This window comes from Schistocerca serialis, chromosome 3 (genome assembly GCF_023864345.2).
Source record: "Schistocerca serialis cubense isolate TAMUIC-IGC-003099 chromosome 3, iqSchSeri2.2, whole genome shotgun sequence".
In the NCBI taxonomy this organism is placed as follows: Eukaryota; Metazoa; Arthropoda; class Insecta; order Orthoptera; family Acrididae; genus Schistocerca; species Schistocerca serialis.
The window spans coordinates 352,755,537-352,781,321 of record NC_064640.1 but is presented as its reverse complement, the minus strand read 5'-3'; the positions used below and the strand labels follow the sequence as shown (position 1 = coordinate 352,781,321).

The window sequence follows — 25,785 nt, the reverse complement described above, 5'->3', positions numbered from 1 at the left end:
CTCTTGAATATTTTACCCAAGAGGATTTCATCATCATTTAACCATACAGTAGACCTACTTGCCCCCAGGAAAAATAATTTCTGAAGTTCTCACCCTTGCGTTCAGTGATTTTCAGTACCAGAACAGCAAGACCATGTTGGTTGATGTTGCAACTACCGAAATGTCTGCTACCCCTCCTCAGGAGCCACATGTTTGTCTGGCCTCTCCACGGATATCATGCCGTTGTAGTTGCACATACACTATGGTTATCTTCATTGTTGAGGCACACAAACTGCCCTAATTGGACAGGATTTGTGATTTTTTTGGGGGGGGGGCAGTGGAGGGGGGGGGATATTGATATGAAGATGAAAAGAGCATCCACCGCTATAAGTGTTGCATCATTTTGCCAGGCAATTATGAGCAAGGGCTGAATAAAGCAAGCAAAGTCAATTGGCTGATTTGACCTACCTGCTTCCCAGTGTGAAAGGATGATAATACCATGCTGGAGAGCATGTGTGGTGAGGATTAAGGGTTTCCTGGAGGAGTAGGATGCCTTTTTCAGGGCTTGTTTAAGAGTACAAAATGCATTGTTGCATGTGTCCATCCAAACAAACTCAGCCCTTTTCTTTTGTAGGGCATTGAGGGATTGTGCTCTCTGTCTTGTGTTCTCTATAAACTTTCCATAGTAATTCATTTTGTGCATGAAAGATGGTGGTTCTTGGAAGGGTTTGGGTGGAGGTATGCTGTCAATAGTCTGTACATTATGCTTGGTTGGAAGTATCCCATTTTTGTCTATAATGAAACTGAGGTACTCGACTGAATGTTGAAAAAAGTTACACTTCTTCAAATAGTACTTTAGGTTAGCTTTCTATGATGCAGAAAAAGTGATTAATGATTTACAAGATGTTTGTGAGTGTTAGACCACACGATGATTACATCCTGGAGATAGCCACAACATGACAGAATTTCTCATTTAAATTGTTCCAAGTACAATTTGTCTTCATTATTCCATCTTCCAAAGTCATCCAGTTGTCTTCTATTGTATTCCTTTCCCCTTTTTTAGTCAGTCATTGCCTAATGCTCCCTTCAAATCTCCAGGAACCTTTAGTTTTTTCAAGTTATCAAGATTGCATCTACTTAATCCCTGTATTTCTGCAATATCTTCCATTTTAATGTGCAGGTCATAAACAATAAATTATGGTCATTGAGAAAATTGCCTTCTGGAAATGTTTTGCAGTTTAAAATTTGGTGTCTTACCATTAGATAATCTAACCATCACATTCTGGTGTCTACAGGTTGCTTCCATGTATACAGCCTTTTTTCATGATTGTTAAGCCAAGTGATACCAACGATTAAATCATGCTCTGTGTAAAATCCTAGCAGGTGACTTCCTCTTTCTGTCCTTTCCCTCAGTTGATGTTATCCTACTATTTCTTCTCTTCCATTCCCTTTGAATTCCAATCACCCTTCACTATTAAATGATAATGTTCCTTAATTATCTGCGTAATTTTTTTCTATCCCACTGTACACTGTTTTAATCTCTACATCATCTATGGTGCCAGTAGTCATGTAAATTTACATTACAGTGTTGGGTTCTGGCTTTATGAGTATATTGGCTACAAAAATACATCCACTATGCTGTTCATAGTAGCTTACATGTGTTCCAATTTTTGTATTGATTATTAGACCTATTCCTGCATTACTCCTATCTGATTCTGTATTTATAACCCTGTACTCACCTGGCAAGAAATCCAGTTTGCCATGTCACTACAATTCGCTTATTTCCCCTGTACCTAACTTCAACCTATCCATTTTCATTTTTAAAGTTTCTAACATACCTACCTGTTTAAGGGAGCTAATGTTCCGCACTCTGACATGTAGATTGCCAGTTTCATTGTTCCTAATGTTGACATCTTGAATAATTTTTACATATGTATATACAAATGGGGGTTATTATACCTTGGGAATTTTTTCCCAAGAGGATGCCATCATCAGGAAAGCATACAATAGAGCTGAATGTCCTGGAAAAGTAGCAACTGTAGTATCCCCTTGCTTTCAGCCGATCACAGTACCAACATAACAAGGCCATACTGGATAATGTTACAAGGCCAGATCAGTCAGTCATCCAGACTGTTTCAACTGCAACTACTGAAAATTCTACTGCCTTTCTTCAGGAATCACAGGCTTGTCTGCCCTCTCAACAGATAACCTGTTGTGGTGGTTGCACCTACAATACAGCTATCTGTATTGTTGAGGCATGCACACCACCTAGTCTGGACAAGGTAATGGTTCATGGGAGGTTTGGTGCCAATAACAACATTTTGTATAATAACAAGTGTGATTTACTATATAAAATGCCTTGGTAAATTTAATAATGATCCTGAACCTAAAACAGTTGTGAACCTGGAATTTTTCCCAGTGCGCAGAATACTTGATGATATTTCGCAATTTCAGCCAGTCTTCATGTACTCCTAAGTATGATATTTCATCTCAGCACCTGCTTGTCAACTTGAAGTGATTCAGCAGTGACTGTTGTGGGCTTCCCATATCACACTTTATGTTAATGTACTATATGCATTTTGTGCAAATTCCATGATCATAATAACAGGACTATCAACAGCACCAAGTAGCAGCCAAAGAGCTGTCAATGACAAAAGAGTGAAACTGACTTTTCTGACTTCGTCATATAGACTTGGGGGCACTCTGTCTAAGTAACTCAGATCATGTAGTTTTGATGTTGTCTCATTTTTTGCTAGGGTCCCACTTGATGAGTCTGTGACACCAAATGGCAGTAAATGTCAGGTAAACATCACTTCCATGTATGAGTATGCTCTTCCCATGACATGTATTATGTTGAATGAGGACATTTTTAAACAGAAAAATGGGGCTGCTGAGTGAAGTCTTCTGTCTCCATAGTTGGTCAATGTTTCCATGGTGGACTTGGAGAAGAGGGCCCCAATGTTAGCTGTCCAAAAACTAAATATTTTTATACATTTATAGTGTGGCTTGATACAGAAGTTAAATTGGGGGAGTTTTTATATTATCTTAACCCAATTCATAAAAAAAATCAAGTTCAGCATGTATGTTCTGGTCAGGCAGAAGAATAATGGTTCTCTGAATCATTTTGTTAATTGCAAGCCCATGCACATTATTTTATATTTGTAACCTTCGATCTGTCATCCTCCATCACATACTGTGAACATGCTTAGAACACTAGTACACAGAGTACTCACTGTTTCTGATTGCAATAGTTTGTCTAAAAGCTCACTCACCCACAGACAATATTCAGGAAAAATTGACACTCCATCCAGAAGATAAACAAGGTGCTAGCAGCTAAAGCTCAGAGACAAGCTATTGGATACAGATTATTGAACACTGGCAAAATTCCACAGCTATCCTTCCATATGTTTCTAATGGTTCATCTAAGATAGCTGTAACTCACCAGAAATGTCACGATAAAGTGATTAACTTTTTGTTTGGCTTGTCTCTGCATTAAATCTCTTACTAGTAGTGCTTTGTTCTTTGATTTAGCTAGTTCCAGTAAAAACCTGGAAATGGTTGATTGAGGCAACATTAATTCATAATGTGTGTTATTAAGATTGAAAATGGTTTTGCTTGAATGACTGAAAAGACATGGTATTGGTAAATTATTTTGATAACAAATACTAAAACTTTTGGTCACAAGTAGTTACATGCCCCCAGAATGTACTACCCCTCAGTTTTTGGTTATTAATTACATCTTGCTCTTGAGTTTTGCAAGTATGTCCATGCTATGAATTGATGCCCAAATTTCAGAACACAACTTTATCACGTTCATTGTGTTACACCTTATGTAGAACATATTTCCTTACTTGTGCATTTGAAAATTGTATGCATTTGGCAACATGATGCAGAATATCAATGCATCCTTCTGCAGTCTCTGTGGAGATGTCCTGTGTGCATGTGTGTCCACAGTGTGTATTTCATTAACCACATTAGATGTTAGTACCTGAATAAATTCCACAGAGAAGCATCAAAGATGTGAGATGCACCAAAAGGAGCTATGTTTTACTTTCTCTTATATCATGATTCAATGTCAATATTTACGTGTACATTTGCAGAAAACAGTGAACTTGTAACATTATCCACATTTGTAACCAACCTCACTTGACAATCTAATTCTGACTTCATTTTTAAATCATAATGACTACATGTATGTCAATAACAAGATTGGTTTTAGATGAACATTTAAAACTGGTTTTCCACATTCTCAAGACGTTCACAACTTTAGCTGAGTTTTATTCAATAGAAATTTTACATGCTAAGAATATTCAGGTGCCTTAGGCCTCTGTCTCCACTTGCATTCCATTATGGGGGGGGGGGGGATGCTGGCAGCTTAGAACTGCTTACTCAGGAATGCATTTGCTAAAGAGAGCTAGAAAGGACTCTTACAGATGGTGAGTTCAGTGGCTGCTTCTGCCTAATGATGTATCACTTGACTGTTCCACTTCCATGAAGGCTCAATTTTGTTGTGGTATTAACAGAACAAGGCACTTGATGCAAGTACATCATATATGTCTGGACTCTCAGTTGTTTTGCACATAATGATGTAATGCACTTAAACTTGAACAACAATGTTTTATTATTTGAATACGTGGTATGTGACAAATCATTAGTAATGTGAGTTAAATATTTACAGATTAGCATCAGTATCAAATAAAGATGTAATGACATCAGTTTAAAGTCAAGGAAAAATAACCTGGTTATGAAGGAAATTCCTAATATCTTAAACTCTGTCTGCTGTTCCTGAGAAATAGAATTAATGGAAGGGAGATACAGAGTTCAAGGAAATTGAGTAGAATGTATCTAGGCTATGTTTAGTCACACCAACAGTGTGTCAAATATGCTGAACTAACTGCACTGGGAGACACTAATATAATAATGGAAAAAATTAAATTTACAGTTCTCAGAACTCACCTCCCAAAAGCAATAGAGGAATTCTGTTTTTGCATTCTGTTCAACAGCAATCTGATGAGGCAAGGTAGGAAAGGAAAACTGTTTAACACCCCATCAGTGTCGAGGTTGTAAGAAATGGAATATAAGCTCAAGTTAGGGAAAGATAAGAAAGGAATTCAGCCATGTCATTTTCAAAAGGCCCATCCTGGCATTTGCCTTAAGATCACAGAGTACCTAAGCCAAGATGGTCAGGTGTGATTTGTGCCATCATTGCCATTAATGTGAACCCAGTGTCTTGTCAGTGGGACACCTTGCTCACTGCAGAGTACCAGTTTTATAATAAAGTGTTTATACCAGTCTTTTTTAAACATCCAACCATAATGCGTGCAGTGTTTGTTGATATCAGCATATAGGTGGTGTACCTATAAAGCGACCAGTAGCATCATTACATACAGTATCATAAGTTCTGAGTGGGATTATTATACAGTTACTTTGATTCCACTTACTAAAATGGAACTCTTCCTTGTACTAAAATGGAATTCTTGATTGTTTTAAATATGATTATTGCACAGGGAATTAATGATGAAAACACAAATTAATTGCTTGAAAAATTTTGTTTGTTTATGGAAAAAGCAAACACATGGTGGAATAAACTCATTCTGCAAGAAGACCACATACTATACATCAGCAATGTATTTGTATGTAGTCATCAGAGTTCTACATCACAGTCTTATAAACAAATGACACAGCTGCCATCATTGACTAGTTCTGTGAAGTTCATGCACTTTTTAAACAAAACCACAAACAGCTGTGAGTATTGTGAATGCCATGAATCACCTACCAGAAGATCATTTTATAATTGTTGGTCATCCAAATTTCATGACCATTGCACTGTTCTCCTGATGAATCTGTCTCTGTTAAGAGTGTATTGTATAATAAATGCCTAGGTTTGGAAAGGGGAGATCCTGCTCAGAACAGATTTTCAGCATGAAATGCATCATTCATCACAGATTAATATACCCCAAAAACACAGTTGTAATGCTCATTGATTAAAAAAAAACTGTTAACTCTGCTGATAGGAAAACCCTAGATGAAGTAATACGTGAATTTGGAGTTAAAACTAAGTTGGCAAACCTAATTTGAGAAACATGGACAGACACAATCTGAAAAGGAAAATTTATGGTTGAGATATTAAGTCCTTTCGAAATAAATAATGGTGCCAGGTAGGGTGATGATTTATCTCCATTTCTTTCCAACTGTCTGATGGAAAAGATTGTAAGGATTTGGAATAAAAAACTGAAGGAATCCAAAATATCATCACTCATGCTAGGGAGAAGGAAAAAAAGGTGTTGAAGTAAAGTGCTTAACATTTGTTGATGAATTTGCCATACTTTCTGAAAGACTGACAGATGCAGCAGTACAAGTTAATCTTCTGGAAGAGACAGCCAACAAGACAGGCTCAAGAATCTCTGCAGAGAAAACAAAATACACAAAAACACAAAAAGTGCACAAAAATATTTAATAACAGATATTTAGCAAATAGAAAAGCTAAAAAAATTCAAACATTTGGTGGAGACTATTCAAGAAAATGGCTTATAAAAATCTGTTTTAGAGGAAAGGATACACAAGATTGAAAAATCATTTGGTATAGCTAACACCACCCACAACAAGAAGTGCTTGTCTAAAAAATTTAAAATAAAGCATTACAGCACAGAAGTGAAGCCAGTATGCCTGTGTGTGATAGAACATCTAGTATTAAATTATATTAAATTACACTGAAGTGCCAAAGAAACTGGTATAGGCATGCATATTCTAATAGGGACACATGTAAACAGGCAGAATATGGCACCATGATTGTCGCCATCTATATAAGACAAGTGTCTGGCACAGTTGTTAGATTGGTTACTGCTGCTACAATGGTAGGTTATCAAGATTTGAGTGAGTTTGAACGTGGTGTTACAGTTGGCACACAAACAATAGGACACAGCATCTCCGAGGTAGCGATAAAGTGGGGATTTTCCCATACAGTCATCTCACGAGTGTACCGTGAATTTCTGGAATCTGGTAAAACATCAAATCTCTGACATCACTGTGGCCAGAAAAAGATACTGCAAGAATGGCTGGACCAACGATGACTGGAAAGAATCATTCAACATGACAGAAGTGCAATCCTTCTGCAGATTGCTGCAGATTTCAACGCTGGGCCATCAACCAGTGTCAGCATGCAAACTATTCAACGAAAAATCATCAATATTGGCTTTGGAGGCCGAAGGCCCACTCATGTACCCTTGATGACTGCATGACACAAAGCTTTATGCCTCACCTGGGCCCATCAACATCGATACTGGACTGTTGATCACTGGAAATGTGTTACCTGGTTGGATGAGTCTCATTTCAAATTGTATCAAGCAGATGGACGTGTACAAGTATGGAGACAAGCTCATGAATCCATGGACCCTGCATGTCAGCTGGGGACTTTCAAGCTGGTGGAGGCTCTGTAATGGTGAGGAGTGTGTGCAGTTGGTGTGATATGGAACCCCTGATATGTCTACATACGACTCTGACAGGTGACACCTGCGTAGACATTCTGTCTGATCATCTGCATCCATTCATGTCCATTGCGCATTCTGATGGACTTGGGCAATTTTAGCATGACAATGTGACACCCCACACATCCAGAACTGCTACAGAATGGCTCCAGGAACACTCCTCTGAATTTAAATACTTCTGTTGACCACCAAACTTCACAGACATGAACATTGTTGAACATATCTAGGATGCCTTGCAACATGCTGTTCAGATCTCCACCCCTCATACTCTTACAGATTTATGGACAGCCCTGCAGGATTAATAGTGTCAGTTCCCTCCATCAATTTTTTAGACATTAGCTGAGTCCATGCCATGTCATGTTGCAGCACTTCTGCGTGCTCGCAGGCCCTACACAATATTAGACATGTGTACAAGTTTCTTTGGTTCTTCAGTGTATGAGTTTGGAATAAGCTTGGTAAATTAGAAATATTAATATGTTTCATATATTAAGTCCTCATAAAAATTCAGAATTTTGAAAATTAAGAAGTCATGTTGATACTCATCATAATTTAGGGAACACACTGGAAAAAATAAGAAGGAGAAGATTACTATTTTGTGGACATATTTACAGAATGGATGACAGTAGATTCACAATACAGATCTTCAAATAGTTTAGAGAAATAAAACCAACAACTACCTACACTGAAGAGGTTAGGAAAGGCTTGTAAAGGAATAACACAAGAGAAGAAGTAGTATTGGAAAGAGAGATTGTTAGGGAAAAATTTCAAAACTGGAAGGGTTCCAAGGTGGGACAGAAAAGAAAAGTGGCAAAAAGTGATCTGAAGACAGGAAAATATATGTAGTGAAACAATGAAGGAATGCTGGAATAAAAGAAAAGAACAACAAATGATTAAGAATTTAAACTGAAGTGTAGATCCTAGATGACCTTAATGCATGATGAAGATAAAGAGTTCATGCTGAAATAGCTCATTTGTGTGACTGTGCTGTGCATATGTTTTAGGGATGTGCTACTAGTTTCACTGCTGTTTTACTGTGTGATAAACTGCATCATAATGGTCTATCTGTTGGTAATAACCAGTTGTGAAGTTGTTTGCTTTCTCTATCAACCTCTTATTGCCCACTGCAGATGTCAGTGGAATACAGATTGCACAGTGGACATCAGTTTTTGTTGCTTAATTACACAGCTTTTGAACACTCCATTGTTGCTGGTATTTGTGTGATTAAGGTAGAGCCCTTTGCCCTTCAACAAATACTGGAAACCAGCTCTCTATTATAATATTAACATGCACTGTATACTAACAGATTAATTCCATTGCTACTAGTCACCTACTGCATGGTGATTTCTTGTGAACATTATGTAACCAACCAACTAATCAACCTCATCATCCTGTAAACTTACTGATATAAGTGACTTTTAAATCATAGGATAGACTGAATAAAGATAACTACTCATCACAGTGGAGGTATAGAATTCAACTGAATTGTATTATTATGAATAAGACCTCAGAGGTCATCCGTGTGTGTGTGTGTGTGTGTGTGTGTGTGTGTGTGTGTGTGTGTGTGTGTGTGTGTTTGTGTGTGCATTGATGCTTGCAATGCCTCGGGTGACCTCTATAATATTGACACTCTTATTACAGGGTAATATTGTCGCAGAAAATACTGAGTAGCACAGTCACTGTAGTGTAGGGGTTATGATACTAGACTGTTGCATGGAGGGTCATGAGTTCAAAAGTCGCCTGAACTGAAAAATTTTAATTTCTATATTCAGTTCGAGTACATTCTAGAAGTATCCACAAATGTCAAGAATCATTGTGCTGGAATGTTCTGTAATTGTATATATACCGTATGTGTTCCGGCCGGAGGCAGTTTTCTCTGCACTCTTGTATGTGTAAGTGCTGAATAAACCTTTGTTAAGTGAAGTTAGTGTTCGTCATTCATCTAATTACATTTTCTTCTACATGACATTATTCTGGTGGAGACACTGGGTATTGGAACTTGTGATAGCGCACATTATCGATGACACAGTGGCTCCCATCAGGCCATGGCAGAGCCACTGTTTACATGTCGAGAAACCTGAGTTTGAGCCATATTCAACAGATCGCAATCTATCAGAGACAGAAGGAGAAGAGGACATTACGATGACAGCAACTGTGTGCCACCACATGAGACATCCTCTGGGGTTCTCTGGTGACGATGGCCAAGATCCAAACAAGTGGCTGAAGGTATATGAGCATATAGCCAAATTTAACAAATGGGATGACACCGTGTGTGTGGCTAACATATTTTTCTACTCAGAGGGCACTGCCAAGCAATGATATGAGAACAACAAGGAGAAGTTCCCAAGCTGGGAAGTATTCCAGGTGGAACTGCGCAAGTATTTCGGCGGCACACAACGACAGAAGTGCAAGGCTGAAGATGAATTAAAGTGCAGGGCTTGGTGTCCAGAAGAAACTACAGCATTCTATATTCAAGACGTCTTGGAGCTGTGTAAAATAGTGATCCTAGAATGAAGGAGGAAGATAAGGTTGCACATCTCATGAAGGGTGTTGCTGAGGACATGTATCAGGCTCTACTCCTGCAGGATATTTCGACAGCAGACAACTCCATAAAATGGTGCCAGTACATCGAGACAATACATCAAAAAATAATTACACGCGAGAAGTTTGGACAGCTTCCAAATGTCATATCAATGTCTGTGATGGAGGAAGGGACTGATTTCACAAGTGTTCTTCGTCAGATAGTGAGAGAGGAAATTCAGAAGGCACTTGGAGTGCACAGTGAGCAAAAAACTGAGAGCCTCAAGAGGTCATAAGGGAGGAAGTGGAACAGAAAATGAACCCAATCTCTCTTCCTTCATTTCCCTTTAAAACAGTGAAAAAGTTACGTTCCTATAATGCCGAATGAGGAACCTGTTTGGACACCAAGGAAGACTGACATCTGGAGGACCCAGGATAACTAATCAGTATGGTTCCACTGCGAACAACTGGGACATGTGATGTACTATTGTCAAAAAAGGTGGCAGATATTTGATGATGCCCATGCTAGAAGACAGCAGACCGATCTTAGCCAACGTCAACTCCGGGACGATAAAGATGAACAAGAAGATGTAGGTGCAGGACGATGTAGGTGACCATCGCCGCAAGCTAGCTGCTGGAAGGAACGCTCCCCAACATGCTGAGCAAGGTCTCCACCACCATTTAGAAGCTTCAGCCGACCACCTAGCCACTGCAACCTGAAAAACTAAAGGGTGCGACCTTCCTTTGAGGTGAGACCACCGAAGAGAAAAATCCTCCATCATCGATCAATAGAAAAATGATACGAAACTATGTTGATATCTTCATGGATGGCCGACCAGCCCAAGCTCTTGTGGACTCTGGAGCATCATATTCAGTCATTTCAAAGAAGTACTGTCGCCAGTTGCAGAAAACCGTATTCTTCAACAAAAAAACATCTCTCCTTGAAGGTGTCTATTGGGAAATATGTAAAACCTACAGGAAGATGTGTAATTTGAGTCGGTATAAGTGGCCACACACAGCCCTTAGAATTCATCATCTTACAAGAGGGTAGTCAGGACGTCATTCTTGGATGGGACTTTTTGAAAGCTTCTCAGGCAATTATAGATTGCAATCGCTTGAAGATTATGCTAGACAAGATGAGATACAGTGGAGACTATGTGAGCAGGATGAAGTGATCATTGCAGTCAGCACTAGAAAGGTAATTGTCATGTGTCATGCCATGCATCAACCTATGGATCTTGTAGTGGAATGTAAGAGAAGCATATCACTGAAGAATAACTTGGTCATCCCACCATCTGTCATCTCATTTAAGAACAGATTCGGTGAATTGTGATAGTTAACTGTCGCCGAGAACCGCAGATCCTTCCAAGATACATGTGTGTAGCAAACACTGAGCCATTAATTGCAGAACAGCTGAGCATCATAGAAACCTCCCATGCCGAGTCTGTGGGCGAAATTATCACTACCACTATGAGACAAAATCTTCTAGCCCGGCTATCACCAGATCTCACTAAGGAAAAACAGAAGAAGCTACTTGCCATTCTTCAAGAGTTCTCTGAATGCTTCAGTCCACAGGTGAAGAGCAAATGAGACAAATCGACGGTGGAGCACCGGATTAGCACTGGAGACCATCAACCAATAATCCAGAGAGCATACTGTGTTTCAGCAACGGAACATCGAATAATTCGCGACGAGGTAGAGAAAATTATGATGAATGACATCATTCAGTCTTCGCAGAGCCCATGGTCGTCACCAGTGGTTCTCGTCAGGAAGAAGGATGGCAGTTGGCACTTTTGTGTTGATTACAGGAAGCTTAATAAAATAACTAAAAAGGATGTTTACCCTCTTCCATGAATTGGCGATACACTAGATTGTCTGAAAGAGGCTAAGTTTTTCTCAACCATGGACATGCACTCGGGATAATGTCAGGTCGAAGTAGATGAGGTTGCTCGCAAGAAAACTGTGTTCACAACCCATGAGGGCTTGTATGAGTTTAAGGTAATGCTGTTTGGTTTGTGTAATGCAACAGCAACTTTTGAACGGATGATGAATAATCTTCTACGTCACCTGAAGTGGACGATGTGCCTTTGTTATTTAGCTGACATTATAGTGTCCTCAGAAACATTTGATGCACGCATAAAAAGACTGAGGGCCATTCTTAAGTGTCTCCAACAAGGCAGACTGGAACTTAATCCAAGAAAGTGTCTCTTTGGAGCAAAAGAAATCAAAATACTTGGACACCTTGCTTCAAACGAAGGTGTGCAGCCAGACCTAGAAAAGGTGAGATCTGTGATGGAATTTCCTATTCCTAAAAGTATTAGAGATGTGAGAAGCTTCCTCAGATTATGTTCTTATTACCGTTGTTTTGTATCAAAGCCAGGCCACTCCAAGAGTTCTTAAAAGCCGATGCTAAATTTATCTGGAGTGGTACTCAACAAGATTGTTTCAATGTGATGCGAAAAGCTCTGATGACTGACCCTGTACTTGGTCTGTATGATGAGAGAGCACCTACAGAACTACACACAGATGACAGTGGGTATGTGATCAGTGCTGTTCTGGTGCAAATTTTGGATGGAAAAGATTAGGTTAGCCTGTGCTTCTAGGACACTTACAAAAGTCGAGAGAAACTACTCAACTACAGAAAGAGAGTGCCTTGCTGTGTTCTGGGCCATGTGCAGATTTCAACAGTATCTCCATGGAAGGCCATTCACGGTTGTTACAGACCATCATTCACTTTGTTGGTTGACAGGTCTTAAGGATCCAATAGGACGACTCGCCAGGTGGGCACTACGTCTTCAAGAGTATGATATTACCATAGTGTACAAAAGTGGAAGAAAACACCAAGATGCTGACTGTCTCTCAAGAAACCCTGTGCAAGACCATCAAGACTTTGATGAAGATAGTGACCGTCTCACTGCACTCCAGGATCTCTGTGCTGAGCAGAAGAAGGACGACAAGATATCTCAAATTATGCTTGCCTTAAATTGGTCAGAGGATGTGAAAGGAGAATTTAAGGTAGTTAATGGAATACTTTGCAAGAAAAACTTTGATTTGTTTGGAAAGAGGTGGCTAAACACATGCGCTTCGTGAGGCTAGACATTTAGGATTTATTAAGACATATGATAGGATCCGCAAGAGATTTTTCTGGCCAGGTTTATTGAGGAGTGTCCATCACTATGTGTCACACTGTCGAGAGTGCCAAAGGACAAAGGCAGTTCCTCCTAAACAACCCGGCCAACTCATTCCAATTCCACCAGCTGAAACGCCTTCCTATCGTGCTGGGATTGACCTCCTTGGATGATTTCCAATGTCTGCTAGTGGCAATACATGGATTATTGTTTGCACTGATTATCTGACACGCTATGCCATTACAAAAGCTGTGAAAACAGCCGAAGCATTCGAGGTAGCCAAATTCATCAGAGAAGACATTGTATTAAAACACGGTGCCCCAAGGTTGTTAATTACGGATCGAGGGAAAGTTTTTCAATCGAATCTTGTGACAGAGATAAACCGTTTGTCCAACATTACCCATCACATGACGACTGCCTACCATCCACAAACTAACAGGCTTACTGAATGCCTTAATAAGACCTTGGCTGATGTGCTATCAATGTTGGTCAATGTTAAGCAGAGCAACTGGGATGAGGTGCTACCTTTCGTGACGTTTGCCTACAACACCGTCAAACAAGACACCACAGGATTTACACCATTTTTCCTGGTGCATGGGCGTGAGGCGGAAATGATGATGGACACTGTGTTTCCGTTACATCCTGATGACGTGGACAATGACTACATTTGCCAGGTGTTAACCAGAGCTGTGGAAGCTCGGCAGTTAGCTCAACTCCACACACTGCAAGCTCAAGAAAACGATCACCAAAGGTATGACATGAACCACCGCCCTGTTGTCTACCAGCCTGGTGAACTCGTCTGGATCTTCACTCCTGTTCAGAAGGTTGGTCTCTCTGAGAAGCTCCTCAGGCACTACTTTGGACCTTATAAGGTTGTAAGACAGTTGTCTGGTGTTACTTATGAAGTTGAAGATTTCGACCCCAACACAATACGACGAAATATCAGAGATACTGTCCATGTCCTTCAAATGAAGCCCTATAAGGATCCTGCAACCCAGGGTAAATTCGAAGCTCCAGCAACAGGCAACAAGCAGAAAGGTGATGATGAGTGTAGCAGCAAGGGAAGTTCTAATAAGATCACTGCCAGGGAAAACAAAAGTCATCGGGAGCCGTAGTATACGAGACCGATGACTCGTTCCCAAACTAGGAGGATGTAACAGCGAGATGCTGTTCTCTTAAGGAGGGAGCAATGTCACAGAAAAAGCTGAGTAGCACAGTCACTGTAGTGTAGTGGTTATGACACTAGACCATTGCATGGAGGGTCATGAGTTCAAAAGTAACCTGAACTGCAAAATTTTAATTTCTATATTTCGTGCAAGTACATTCTAGAAACATCCACAAATGTCAAGAATAATTTTACTGGAATGTTCTGTACCTGTATATATACCATATATGTTCTGGCTGGAGGCAGTTTGCTCCACGCTCTTGTACGTGCAAGTGCTGAATAAACCTTTGTTAAGTGAAGTTAGTGTTCGTCATTAATCTAATTACATCTTCTTCTATGTGGCAGTATGAACAGTATGAAATGAAGACAGAATAAAATTCCTGGTCTAAGAAAGTAACTCATTTTATTATCTTAAAATGTATTATGATATGTACATGGCATTTTTTCAAAAATGGTGTTCAAGTTGGAAACAATAAATCAAATTCAGATTTATTAAAACTTAGAACTCTCTAGATACTTGTTTGATGGTTTCCTTAAACATATTTTAGGATTTCTCTTTTTAAAACCAGAAACCCCTTCTCCTCCAGCCATTTTGGTAATTTTATTGAAATTGTGCTTAAGGTGTAGTTTTCAGACAAGGTCATAGTTAGTTCACTGCAACTCAACCTGGGAAATGCCGAAGAATAATTGTGCAAATACAGTCATATGATTGACAAACTCTTGTTCTTATCCAGGAATAAAACAGATCTTCTCCCCAGAAACAGTTTCTTACCTGAATTTTAATCAATCATAATGTGTAATTCTTAGTATTTCAGCTCCTTTGGTAAACTGGTCAGTGATCTCCATGACTTCATAAACTTAATGCCTTTTTCATAGTTTCTTTAGTCCATTTAGCCCTCTCTAATTTTCTTTTTCTTGTCCACACCATTTGAAATTAGATATATGACCTTACTTCAGTGTAAACAACTTTTTCTGAAGTGTATAGGATGGAGAAATATCAACATCCTGTCGATATTGTACCATATTTGTCTGTCAGTATTACCCTACTCAAACATCATGGAGACCAGACTTTAATGGCTTTGCAAATACTCAAAAATTTACAAAACTCATGCAGAAAACATATTATCTACCTACGCATATCATAGTTACATGTTTAAATGCTTATCTCAGTCCAAGCATGAACCAAAAATAACATCAAAATGCAATTAATATTAATTTTTAGTGTTACAATGAGGCTGTCATTTACAAGAACTCATCACTTCTGCACCACACTTCTGGCATCATCAGCTATGCGGCAACACTATCTCTGATTGATTACAGCACTGCTCATCTGAAAAAAATGATAGTTTCAGTATTTCCTGATATATCAGTATCCCTCTCCCCCCACTGCCCCCAGCCCGATCCACTGGTCTCAATTCAGTAGTTCAGATTAAGATCATGTAGTCATATTCCAGTTAGACATGCTTACAGGCACATACACGTTCATGCAAACACACACACACACACACACACACACACACACACACACACACACACACACACATGCACATACACAGCCCCTCATCAATGCAGCACACGCACACACACACAGCCCATCATCAATGCAGCGCAGCAAGTGTGTGTGTGTGTGTGTGTGTGTGTGTGTGTGTGTGTGTGTGAGAGAGAGAGAGAGAGAGAGAGAGAGAGAGAGAGAGAGAGAGAATTCATGAATACTAGTTTTAAGTTCTGGTTTGTGTATATTTTCACTACCTCCACAGTATACGTGGTGAATGACCATAATTACTCATTCCATCATTTGTATTCCACAAAGGTTTTCCATCATGATATTAAGACATTTTCACACTTAGGTGGCAGCAGGAAGTATATTGTTCTTTTGTACAGAAAATTTTGCTAACTGCCATATAAGTTATTGTGCAAAATAGCGGCTTTTGAGAAGTAATATTTTCACTGTCAACCTTCACTCACTTTGTGTTATTGAAAAATGTATTGAAAATGCTTATCATTTACCATTTACTTACTAATTTCAGATTATGTACAACGTTTTTATTCATTTTGTACTCATTGCTATGCAGAACTGAATTTACTGTGTTTCCTCGAAATTAAAGGAGAGACCAATTTTAGAAGACAGTGTATAAAGTCTTTTTACTTGTTACTTCTCTGAACCTATCTGTATCTGTTTTAGGAGTGATCAACTATTTTATGACTTAATGTTCATGATGTATGAAATGGGCTGATACTAATATGTATGAGGAACATGGTCTGTTGAAAACTGGACCTTGTGTGATTCAAGCAGTGCTCTCCCACTGGCCAAAAATATTTACTGTTTCTTTAATTGAATTCATTGTCTTAACTTTCTTTATCCGTTGTTTGATTTCTGGATGAATGAGTCAGTTGCCACACTCAGTTTGTTTTATAGCAATATGTTTTAAATTATACAATTCACATAAATGTCACCTGGTATTGTTTTCTTTAGTAATACCTTCTAATGTTTGGAGAATGAATTTCTAAATTATATTTTCAGTAAGCAACTGTTTACTAATTGTTTTATTATTGTCAAGATGAAACATTAGTTTGGAGAGCTGTTCCGTCTTAAAAATTTCAAGAACCTTTGGCAGCAGTGGAACAAATAGGTATATAATTACAGTGGTCCAGTCATATATCTTCTAAAGTATTTAAGGATGATGCAGTTTTATGCTCTGAAATGTCACAGGTGGACAACAAAGGAACTGATAATTACTTATTTTGAGAAGGGATCCCTAGCGACACTTCCAAATACATACAGATTATCATTTATCATTTACAATCTTTTTATTCAGATTTTCTTATTTTTTGGATGGCTGCTCTTTCTTTCATTGCACTATATCAAATGTATTTTTAATTCTTTTGGATTATTAATTTGACACATAATTTGCAAAATCCTGTCCTTTCTAATAACTGTTGTTAAGCCTTTTAAGTAACTTTCCATAATACAATGGAGTAATCTGTACAGACAAGACAGTTCTCTAGTATTAGGATAATGCTGTAATTATTCTACTTCATAAAAAGAGAGGCAGGCAGTGTGCAAAATATACACTAAAATTGTTGTCCGCTGTCTAAAAAAAAACATTATATTGCAACAGATTGAAGGAATGAACTGGCTGTGGGAATGGATATATCACAATGAATTATTTTCAGTTAATGAAAAAAATTGTAGATCAAAACAATGAGTATGAAAACCACATTTCCTGTGGTTCTGATAATATATTTGAGTCAGTTTTTATGAAATTTGTACTAACAATCATGGGGAAACAAGACAATCATTCAAGTAATGTTGGTACACTGAAGAAAATATGCATCTGTGTTACAATTAACATTACACTTTGTCAGGATAGTGAGAAATTCAGAACTGAAAGAGGAGTAAAGCATGGAGATTCCATTCCGTTATACCTATAAGTAGCAGTTCTAGAAGAAGTTTCCAGAGGCTTACAGCTTACAAAATGAAGGGCGAATACGGGTTAATGGAAGATATCCAAGCCATTTTAATTGTGCTAATGATGATGAGTTGTTTTCCTCAAGTGAAAATACACTTCAATAATGAATGGAAGACCTTTATAGAATGAGTTCAAAACCAGGCCTGAAAAACAGTTACAATAAGGAAGTAGCTTGTAATCACTACACTGAAAAGATATTTGTACAAAATGAAAGAAACCATAAGACAAGTTGATAAATTTTTGTATTTAAAGCAGATGAATGGTTCTGTAGATGGCAAAGAAATAAACAGAAGAGTAAAACTGGTGTGAGAACAAGAAAATTTACAATCAGTTTATATTATCAGTTTTGACTTATGGCAGACAGACATTGACTTCTAATGTGAAATCTGTTAAAAAGCTGTGTACTTCCAGGAGAGAGAAGATAACAAACAAATGGATCAGGACATGAAATGAGTAGAAGTAGCACATGTAATCAGTTGAATCAGTGATAGATGGAACAAGGAAGTACTTTGCTAGATTGCAAGACAGAAGAAAAGACTGAGACAGTAATCTAATAATAGGTGGGGGTATTACAGTACTGGTATATAAGAAAATACCATGGAGAACATGGATGCATTTAGCTGAAAGCCATAAGGCATGGAAAAGTATGGAGGCAGCCTTTATTGACGTAGCAGATGTCTAATGGCTGATGATCACAAAGTAGCTTCATAGGTATCCACCAAGGTTCTTCAGTGGTAGACCAGTAATGTATTGTTTGTCTTAAGTTCTTAAGTAACTATTCACCACAATTAGACACTACTTCTGACACAGGTTAAGAATTTAAGTGCTTAGTTTAATTTTCTTCTTTAAGACATTATCCATCTGGATTTACTGTTTTGCTGTAAGTGTGTTGCTAAACATTCTACTACTTGAGTCCAATAATTGCAACAATTAAGTGAGCATTGAGAACAGGTCTGTATTAAATAAATGTCTGGGTGAAGGAAAATGAAACTACTCATTAAGAAATCATAGATAGTAGTGATTAAATGACCAGTAATGAATTTAGTTTTCACACAAGGCCCCTGTCTATTATTTTGGAATATCTGACAGTACTGTGGTAATCCATTATCAAATGGAAAACTCAAATAAAAATGATAATATATTAAACCTCTGCCTTGTTTGGATAATAGCTATTTTCTGATACTTCGCTGAGATACAGATGAAAGCAGTTATGTATCCTTCCATATCATTATAAACCAACATGGTGCTTTATGAATGACTCAAGCATATGTGCTGTGCATAACATACTCATTGTATATACCATATAATTGTTGGCCGATACTGCATCAGTGGATTGGCATTTAATATTTCGTCCATATAGCTTACCAGGGGATGTGCAACTGAGCCATCATTTACAAGCAAATAAGAATAACAACTGCTTGTCTTATTGGCCCCTGTATGACGAAATACAGGAAAATACTGACTTGTGGTTACACACGTTAGAGATCTGAAAGGGCCTGTTTGCATTGATCGACCTATTTCAGTTCAAACTGAACACTTCTGTCTCATGCAAAAACAATAACAACATTAATAACGCTACACAATTGTTGCTAGTTCCCTCTTAACTACCAGAAACCACTAATTTCTCCATGAGAGACTTTCAGAATTATCTTAAGAGCTGCACTTCATGACACAAAGTGCTAATGTTTAGGTATGAATTCCAATTTTTTGTTTGATGGTCTAGCAAAGAGACAGTGTATGGAGACAAGAAAGTAAATGAAAAAAATTATAGTTTACGAATTGATAATGAAACTAAAAACAAGTTCTTCACTTCTCAGTGTTGCAACAGAATTGAAAGCAATGACTCAAGCAGCAATCAGGATTTTTATGTGTGTGGAACTACATATGCCTGTTTTTGTTGTCACTGTCAGAATTCTGATTCCTGATAAATTCTCTTTGAATAATTATTAAGTTATTAGCAAGAGGTAGATTTCAACAATGTCTGATGATTAAAATTCCAATAATATTTTTCAAGCTTGTTTTTCTCTTTCTTTGGCATTACTCTCACTGATGATGTTAATAAAAATTGGTGGCCTTCTGTGAAAATTAGGTACCCATTGTGTGTGCAGTGCATAACATAGGAATTTATTAAACCCAGTTAGGAAGCAGCACTAAAGTTAGTGGAATGTGTTGTGGCATATGATAACAGTTATGGTTCTGAGCACTGTAGCAAAGTTAGACTGTTTTTGTGAATTGTTTTTCTTGGTGTTTCCCAAAATCATTTAAGGCAAATGTCAGGCTGGCTCCTTAAACAGTACCTTGGCTGATTTCTTTGATGGCTCTTATTAAACTGCTAATAGGATCTTGGACTTAAACTCTCCTTTAGAATTTTGGAAATACTCACGAATATGTATCTAGGTCAAAACATAAGTGAGTGATAACCATTAATTTGAGCATGCAACATTGATGATATAAGGCTGAGAGTCTGAATTTTATGTTCCTCGTCACTAGCTGCACAACCTTGGGAATATTATGCTGTTAACTAGTAACCTCCCGTCCATGATCTTCTCATCCTTGAGACAATTGATGCATGTGATAATTAACAAGGGGAACTTGCCATCACACTCAGGTTTAGTGGTAAGATGGCCCAGTGGATAGCCCATCAAAACCTGAACACAGATAAAGTATGAAAACAGGCAGAAGGTGCACTGAACTTTAAAAGAAAAAAAAGGCCAAATAAAAACAGTGAATGGTCCAAGCTTAAAAAGTGCAATATCGAAATAAATTGAACAGCTGTAGTGTCATGGTTAATGGTTTCAGTGTTGAATGGTAAAGTGTAGGAGCTGTGTTCAAAACTCCTTCATGCCATTTATTTTAATTTTATTTTTTGCCCAACATTATGAACTTTCCGTCTGGTCAGTGAAATGTTTGTTCTTTTTCTGTAGTCTTGGCAGTTGTCATACTATACATTGGTCATAGAATATGAGGCATGTTGTAAGAATACGTTACAATCGGAAGTAAATTTGATGAATAGTGAAAGTATATGAAATAGCACATACATGTCTCACAGAAATGAAAGCAACAAATAAATGGGTGTGAACTATGTTACAACAGAGGAGTTCGAGGGTCAAAACTTCAAAAATGGAACACAACTTCGAAAACATTAAAAACAAATGTTTTGACAGAGCACAGAGAAACTGTATGATTGTGAAACTGTTGCGTTCATTTGTTGCAGCTTATGTGACTACGTACACTCCTGGAAATGGAAAAAAGAACACATTGACACCAGTGTGTCAGACCCACCATACTTGCTCCGGACACTGCGAGAGGGCTGTACAAGCAATGATCACACGCACGGCACAGCAGACACACCAGGAACCGCGGTGTTGGCCGTCGAATGGCGCTAGCTGCGCAGCATTTGTGCACCGCCGCCGTCAGTGTCAGCCAGTTTGCCGTGGCATACGGAGCTCCATCACAGTCTTTAGCACTGGTAGCATGCCGCGACAGCGTGGACGTGAACCGTATGTGCAGTTGACGGACTTTGAGCGAGGGCGTATAGTGGGCATGTGGGAGGCCGGGTGGACGTACCGCCGAATTGCTCAACACGTGGGGCATGAGGTCTCCACAGTACATCGATGTTGTCGCCAGTGGTCGGCGGAAGGTGCACGTGCCCGTCGACCTGGGACCGGACCGCAGCGACGCACGGATGCACGCCAAGACCGTAGGATCCTACGCAGTGCCGTAGGGGACCGCACCGCCACTTCCCAGCAAATTAGGGACACTGTTGCTCCTGGGGTATCGGCGAGGACCATTCGCAACCGTCTCCATGAAGCTGGGCTACGGTTCCGCACACCGTTAGGCCGTCTTCCGCTCACGCCCCAACATCGTGCAGCCCGCCTCCAGTGGTGTCGCGTCAGGCGTGAATGGAGGGACGAATGGAGACGTGTCATCTTCAGCGATGAGAGTCGCTTCTGCCTTGGTGCCAATGATGGTCGTATGCGTGTTTGGTGCCGTGCAGGTGAGCGCCACAATCAGGACTGCATACAACCGAGGCACACAGGGCCAACACCCGGCATCATGGTGTGGGGAGCGATCTCCTACACTGGTTGTACACCACTGGTGATCGTCGAGGGGACACTGAATAGTGCACGGTACATCCAAACCGTCATCGAACCCATCGTTCTACCATTCCTAGACCGGCAAGGGAACTTGCTGTTCCAACAGGACAATGCACGTCCGCATGTATCCCGTGCCACCCAACGTGCTCTAGAAGGTGTAAGTCAACTACCCTGGCCAGGAAGATCTCCGGATCTGTCCCCCATTGAGCATGTTTGGGACTGGATGAAGCGTCGTCTCACGCGGTCTGCACATCCAGCACGAACGCTGGTCCAACTGAGGCGCCAGGTGGAAATGGCATGGCAAGCCGTTCCACAGGACTACATCCAGCATCTCTACGATCGTCTCCATGGGAGAATAGCAGCCTGCATTGCTGCGAAAGGTGGATATACACTGTACTAGTGCCGACATTGTGCATGCTCTGTTGCCTGTGTCTATGTGCCTGTGGTTCTGTCAGTGTGATCATGTGATGTATCTGACCCCAGGAATGTGTCAATAAAGTTTCCCCTTCCTGGGACAATGAATTCACGGTGTTCTTATTTCAATTTCCAGGAGTGTATTATGTTTTCATCATTTCCTTGGTTGTGATCACATTCACATTCATACGAACACCTAACTGGGGCGAGGAGGCATACCTCACTCACTTACCAGGTGTACAAATTAGGTGCATCGATAAGAAATTCCTATCATATGACACATGTACTGTCACTAATACTGTGTATGACATACAAGACATATTTTCCAGTAGAGGATTTGGTTGGCTTAACAGTAGAGGATTTGGTTGGCTTAATACCATTTCATGAAATGTTTGCGGTTCCCATTTCAGCTGCTAATAGAGTAGTTGTGCAGTATTGGCTGTCGTTATTGGTCCCTACCTTACACCTCACTGTTGAAAACAAACGTTAGAACATGACACAGACTTAAATTTGAATACATCGAACAGAAAAAATAAATAAATAAAAATAATTTGAATACTTTGGCACAAGAGAGATCTTAACACAAGTTGCCTGCTTGGCAATCCAACACCATGAACATTTATCCATGATGCTGTTGCTGTTTCATGCTGCTCTATATTGCACTTCTAGTCCTTGGGCTGTTCACTTTTCCTATTTATTTATTTATTTATTTTCCAGAAAATGTTCTTCCGGTTTTCATGCTTAATCTTTGTTCAGTTTTTGATGGGCTGTCCGATGGTCCCTCTCTTACCACTCAATCTGAGGTGGGTTTGATGGGGAGTTTCCCTTGTTACTAATATGGTTTTCATAAGTTTTTACCACAGCCACTCTAGTCTCCTCCATTCTCCGCTCTGGCTCTCAAACTGCCATCCTCCCGCCTCCCCACTTTCACTCCCCACCACAAATTCTCTCTCTCTCTCTCTCTCTCTCACTCACACACACACACACACACACACACACACACACTTGCTGCGCTGAATTGATGAGGGGCTGAGAGAGAGAGAGAGAGAGAGAGAGAGAGAGAGAGAGAGAATTTGTGGTGGGGGGTGAAAGTGGGAGGGGGGAGAAACACACACACACACACACACACACACACACACACACACACACACACACAGCTGTCATTTAATTGACTAATTTTCATTATCAACTGGCACATGGGAAATGCTGAGCTCAACTTTTAACTAATACAAATCATCTCATGGTATTTTGGTTGGTAGGGATGTTGGAGAATTCAGGGAAGTACTCCAAAGGAGTTGAGTCTTGCAGTTTTTTGTTTGCATACTTCATTTCAGCAACATCATGTACAAAATTATTTTATTAATTAAGCAGTAGCTATATGTAAATAATTTTAGAGATATTAGGCAATTCCTCAAAAAAGATTATGTAAAAAGTGATTTTTCCCATGATGGTAGGTTTTCTACCAGCAATGATGGAACTAATGTTAATAAAATAAATGTTTCTGACCAGTTTAGCTGTCAGTTTCATAATTAGTTATCCAATTGGCGGTAAAAAGTCTGAACTTTTTGCAGCAGTTTGATCTAAACACACTATGTAACTGTTAGGTAGGATCTCATATAAAGTGAATGTAGTTTGTTCTGAGTCATCATGGAAAAGTAAAAATAAAAAAAGAACAAAAACAATGTTGTCTGAGTGACAAATGACAAAGGAGAAAACATGTGTTGCTTATAAACTTACATCATCAGAAAGGGATTTGAGTGCTACAGAAAGTGAATTAATAATATGGGGAGAAAATTATTGTACTTTAACAGCTCCTAAGGGAATGGTAAAGAAATATAGAAAAGATATTACCATTAGAATAATTAGTTAGACATTTCTATCCTTACACATAGCAACTGGTGCATTGTTTGCTGAATGTTGTTGGTAGAATGCACGTCAGTTTGTGTAGAAACTTGTTTCCTCTAACCAGCAGAAATTTAGTTTCAGCTGTGAATAAAGTTCTTAGTGAAATTCTAATACAACACTTTTAACTTAACAACATACATATATTTCCATGGAATAATCCACTAATATTATCACTCTAACTACAGAATTTGTGCATGATGTACTTCACTTAACAATCACAAAGTTAGTGGAAGGAAATTTGAAGACTCTGTCATGTGCTATAATTTGTGTTTCAGATTAATTTCTCCAGAATGCTTCATCATCAGAATACATCTTGGGAGTTACTGTACAAGAGTCATTATTGTGTGTAGTTATGTTGTTATGTCTGCATTGATGAAATTGTTAGTACATTTGTTGAAGGTAGTTGAAGTCTATGTGACACTAAGGTAATACATTTCAAATGTGGAAATAAAATATTTAAATATAAAGTAGTTTTTCATTTATTTCATTTATGAGATTTATAGTGAGTTAAATAAATGATAGAGTGCATAATATATACATATGCATGCATTGCACTTATTATGAGAGACACTTTAGGTACTTCATTGTGAAAAGGAAATGTAAGATTGGTATATTATTGCTGCTGTTCATGATACTGAAACTGCAAGTCTCAGTGGGTACTTAGGCTCATAATTTAAAATTAAGTGCTTAGCATGTCTGGGCACTGTCACTAAGTTTGTACCTGACTTGTGTAAGGCTTTGCAGAAATCACTTTGTGTGTGTGTGTGTGTGTGTGTGTGTGTGTGTGTGTGAGAGAGAGAGAGAGAGAGAGAGAGAGAGATACAACATATATGAGTATTTCTGGCTATACTGATGCAGTATGCTACAGTTACATTCAAACAGTTTTATAGATTGTGTTCTCATTTTTTTACCCTGGAAATAATTGTAAACATACTTGAAAATAATGTTCCTGACATTACTCATTTATTTGTACTGTAGTTATAGACTTCACTGACATTTTCGAAACTGTAATATCAATATATTTTAGTTGTAATTTTGAATATAATGAAGTGAATTCAATGCTTGAATTCATAGGTATATAGTGTGGTGAAAATGCTAACTTATGTGAATTAAATGATCATGTGTTTTTAGTAAATTTAGCTTTGTTGAGTTTGTTTTAAAAGTTTACTGCTGCTTCTTAATATTTATTTGACTCAGTTGGCTACTATTTATTTCATAATATTCAGTGCTGGAGCATATTGCTTTGTATTTGATTCTACATCAATATTGTTGCCTCTCACCCAACTTAGTGTCTTCAGTGACACATTACTAACAAGGGGAGGCCACCAATTGTGAAATTCACATTCGATTCATACTGCGCATAATAAAAGCTCATGGCCAGAGGTGTAATGTAGCAAAGCACCAAGATGCACTTCTCAGCTGTTGTCGAGAAAATCGACAGTTAAAAGAAACCGTTGCGGTGAAATACTCTCTACGAGTAATGATTTTGTACAGCGTCATAGCGCAGCGGTAAGCGCTGGGGTTCGTAATCTCACGCCATGCCATATTTTTTTATTATTAGTTTTTTGCAATTCATATATATATATATATATATATATATATATATATATATATATATATATATAT

General features: G+C 38.7%; 1 protein-coding gene across 3 annotated transcripts in view; it reads left to right on the top strand.

The window, feature by feature from the left end:
- The window catches only part of LOC126470160 (potassium voltage-gated channel subfamily H member 7-like), a 1,327,516-nt gene extending 1,302,372 nt beyond the window's left edge, over positions 1-25,144 (top strand). For all 3 annotated transcript variants that reach the window (XM_050097785.1, XM_050097784.1, XM_050097783.1), the window contains one exon: positions 24,435-25,144. In XM_050097785.1, the coding sequence (XP_049953742.1) occupies positions 24,435-24,439 (5 nt within the window). In that variant the 3' untranslated portion in view covers positions 24,440-25,144. The remainder of the gene's footprint in view (positions 1-24,434) is intronic.
- The last annotated feature ends 641 nt before the right edge of the window (positions 25,145-25,785 follow it).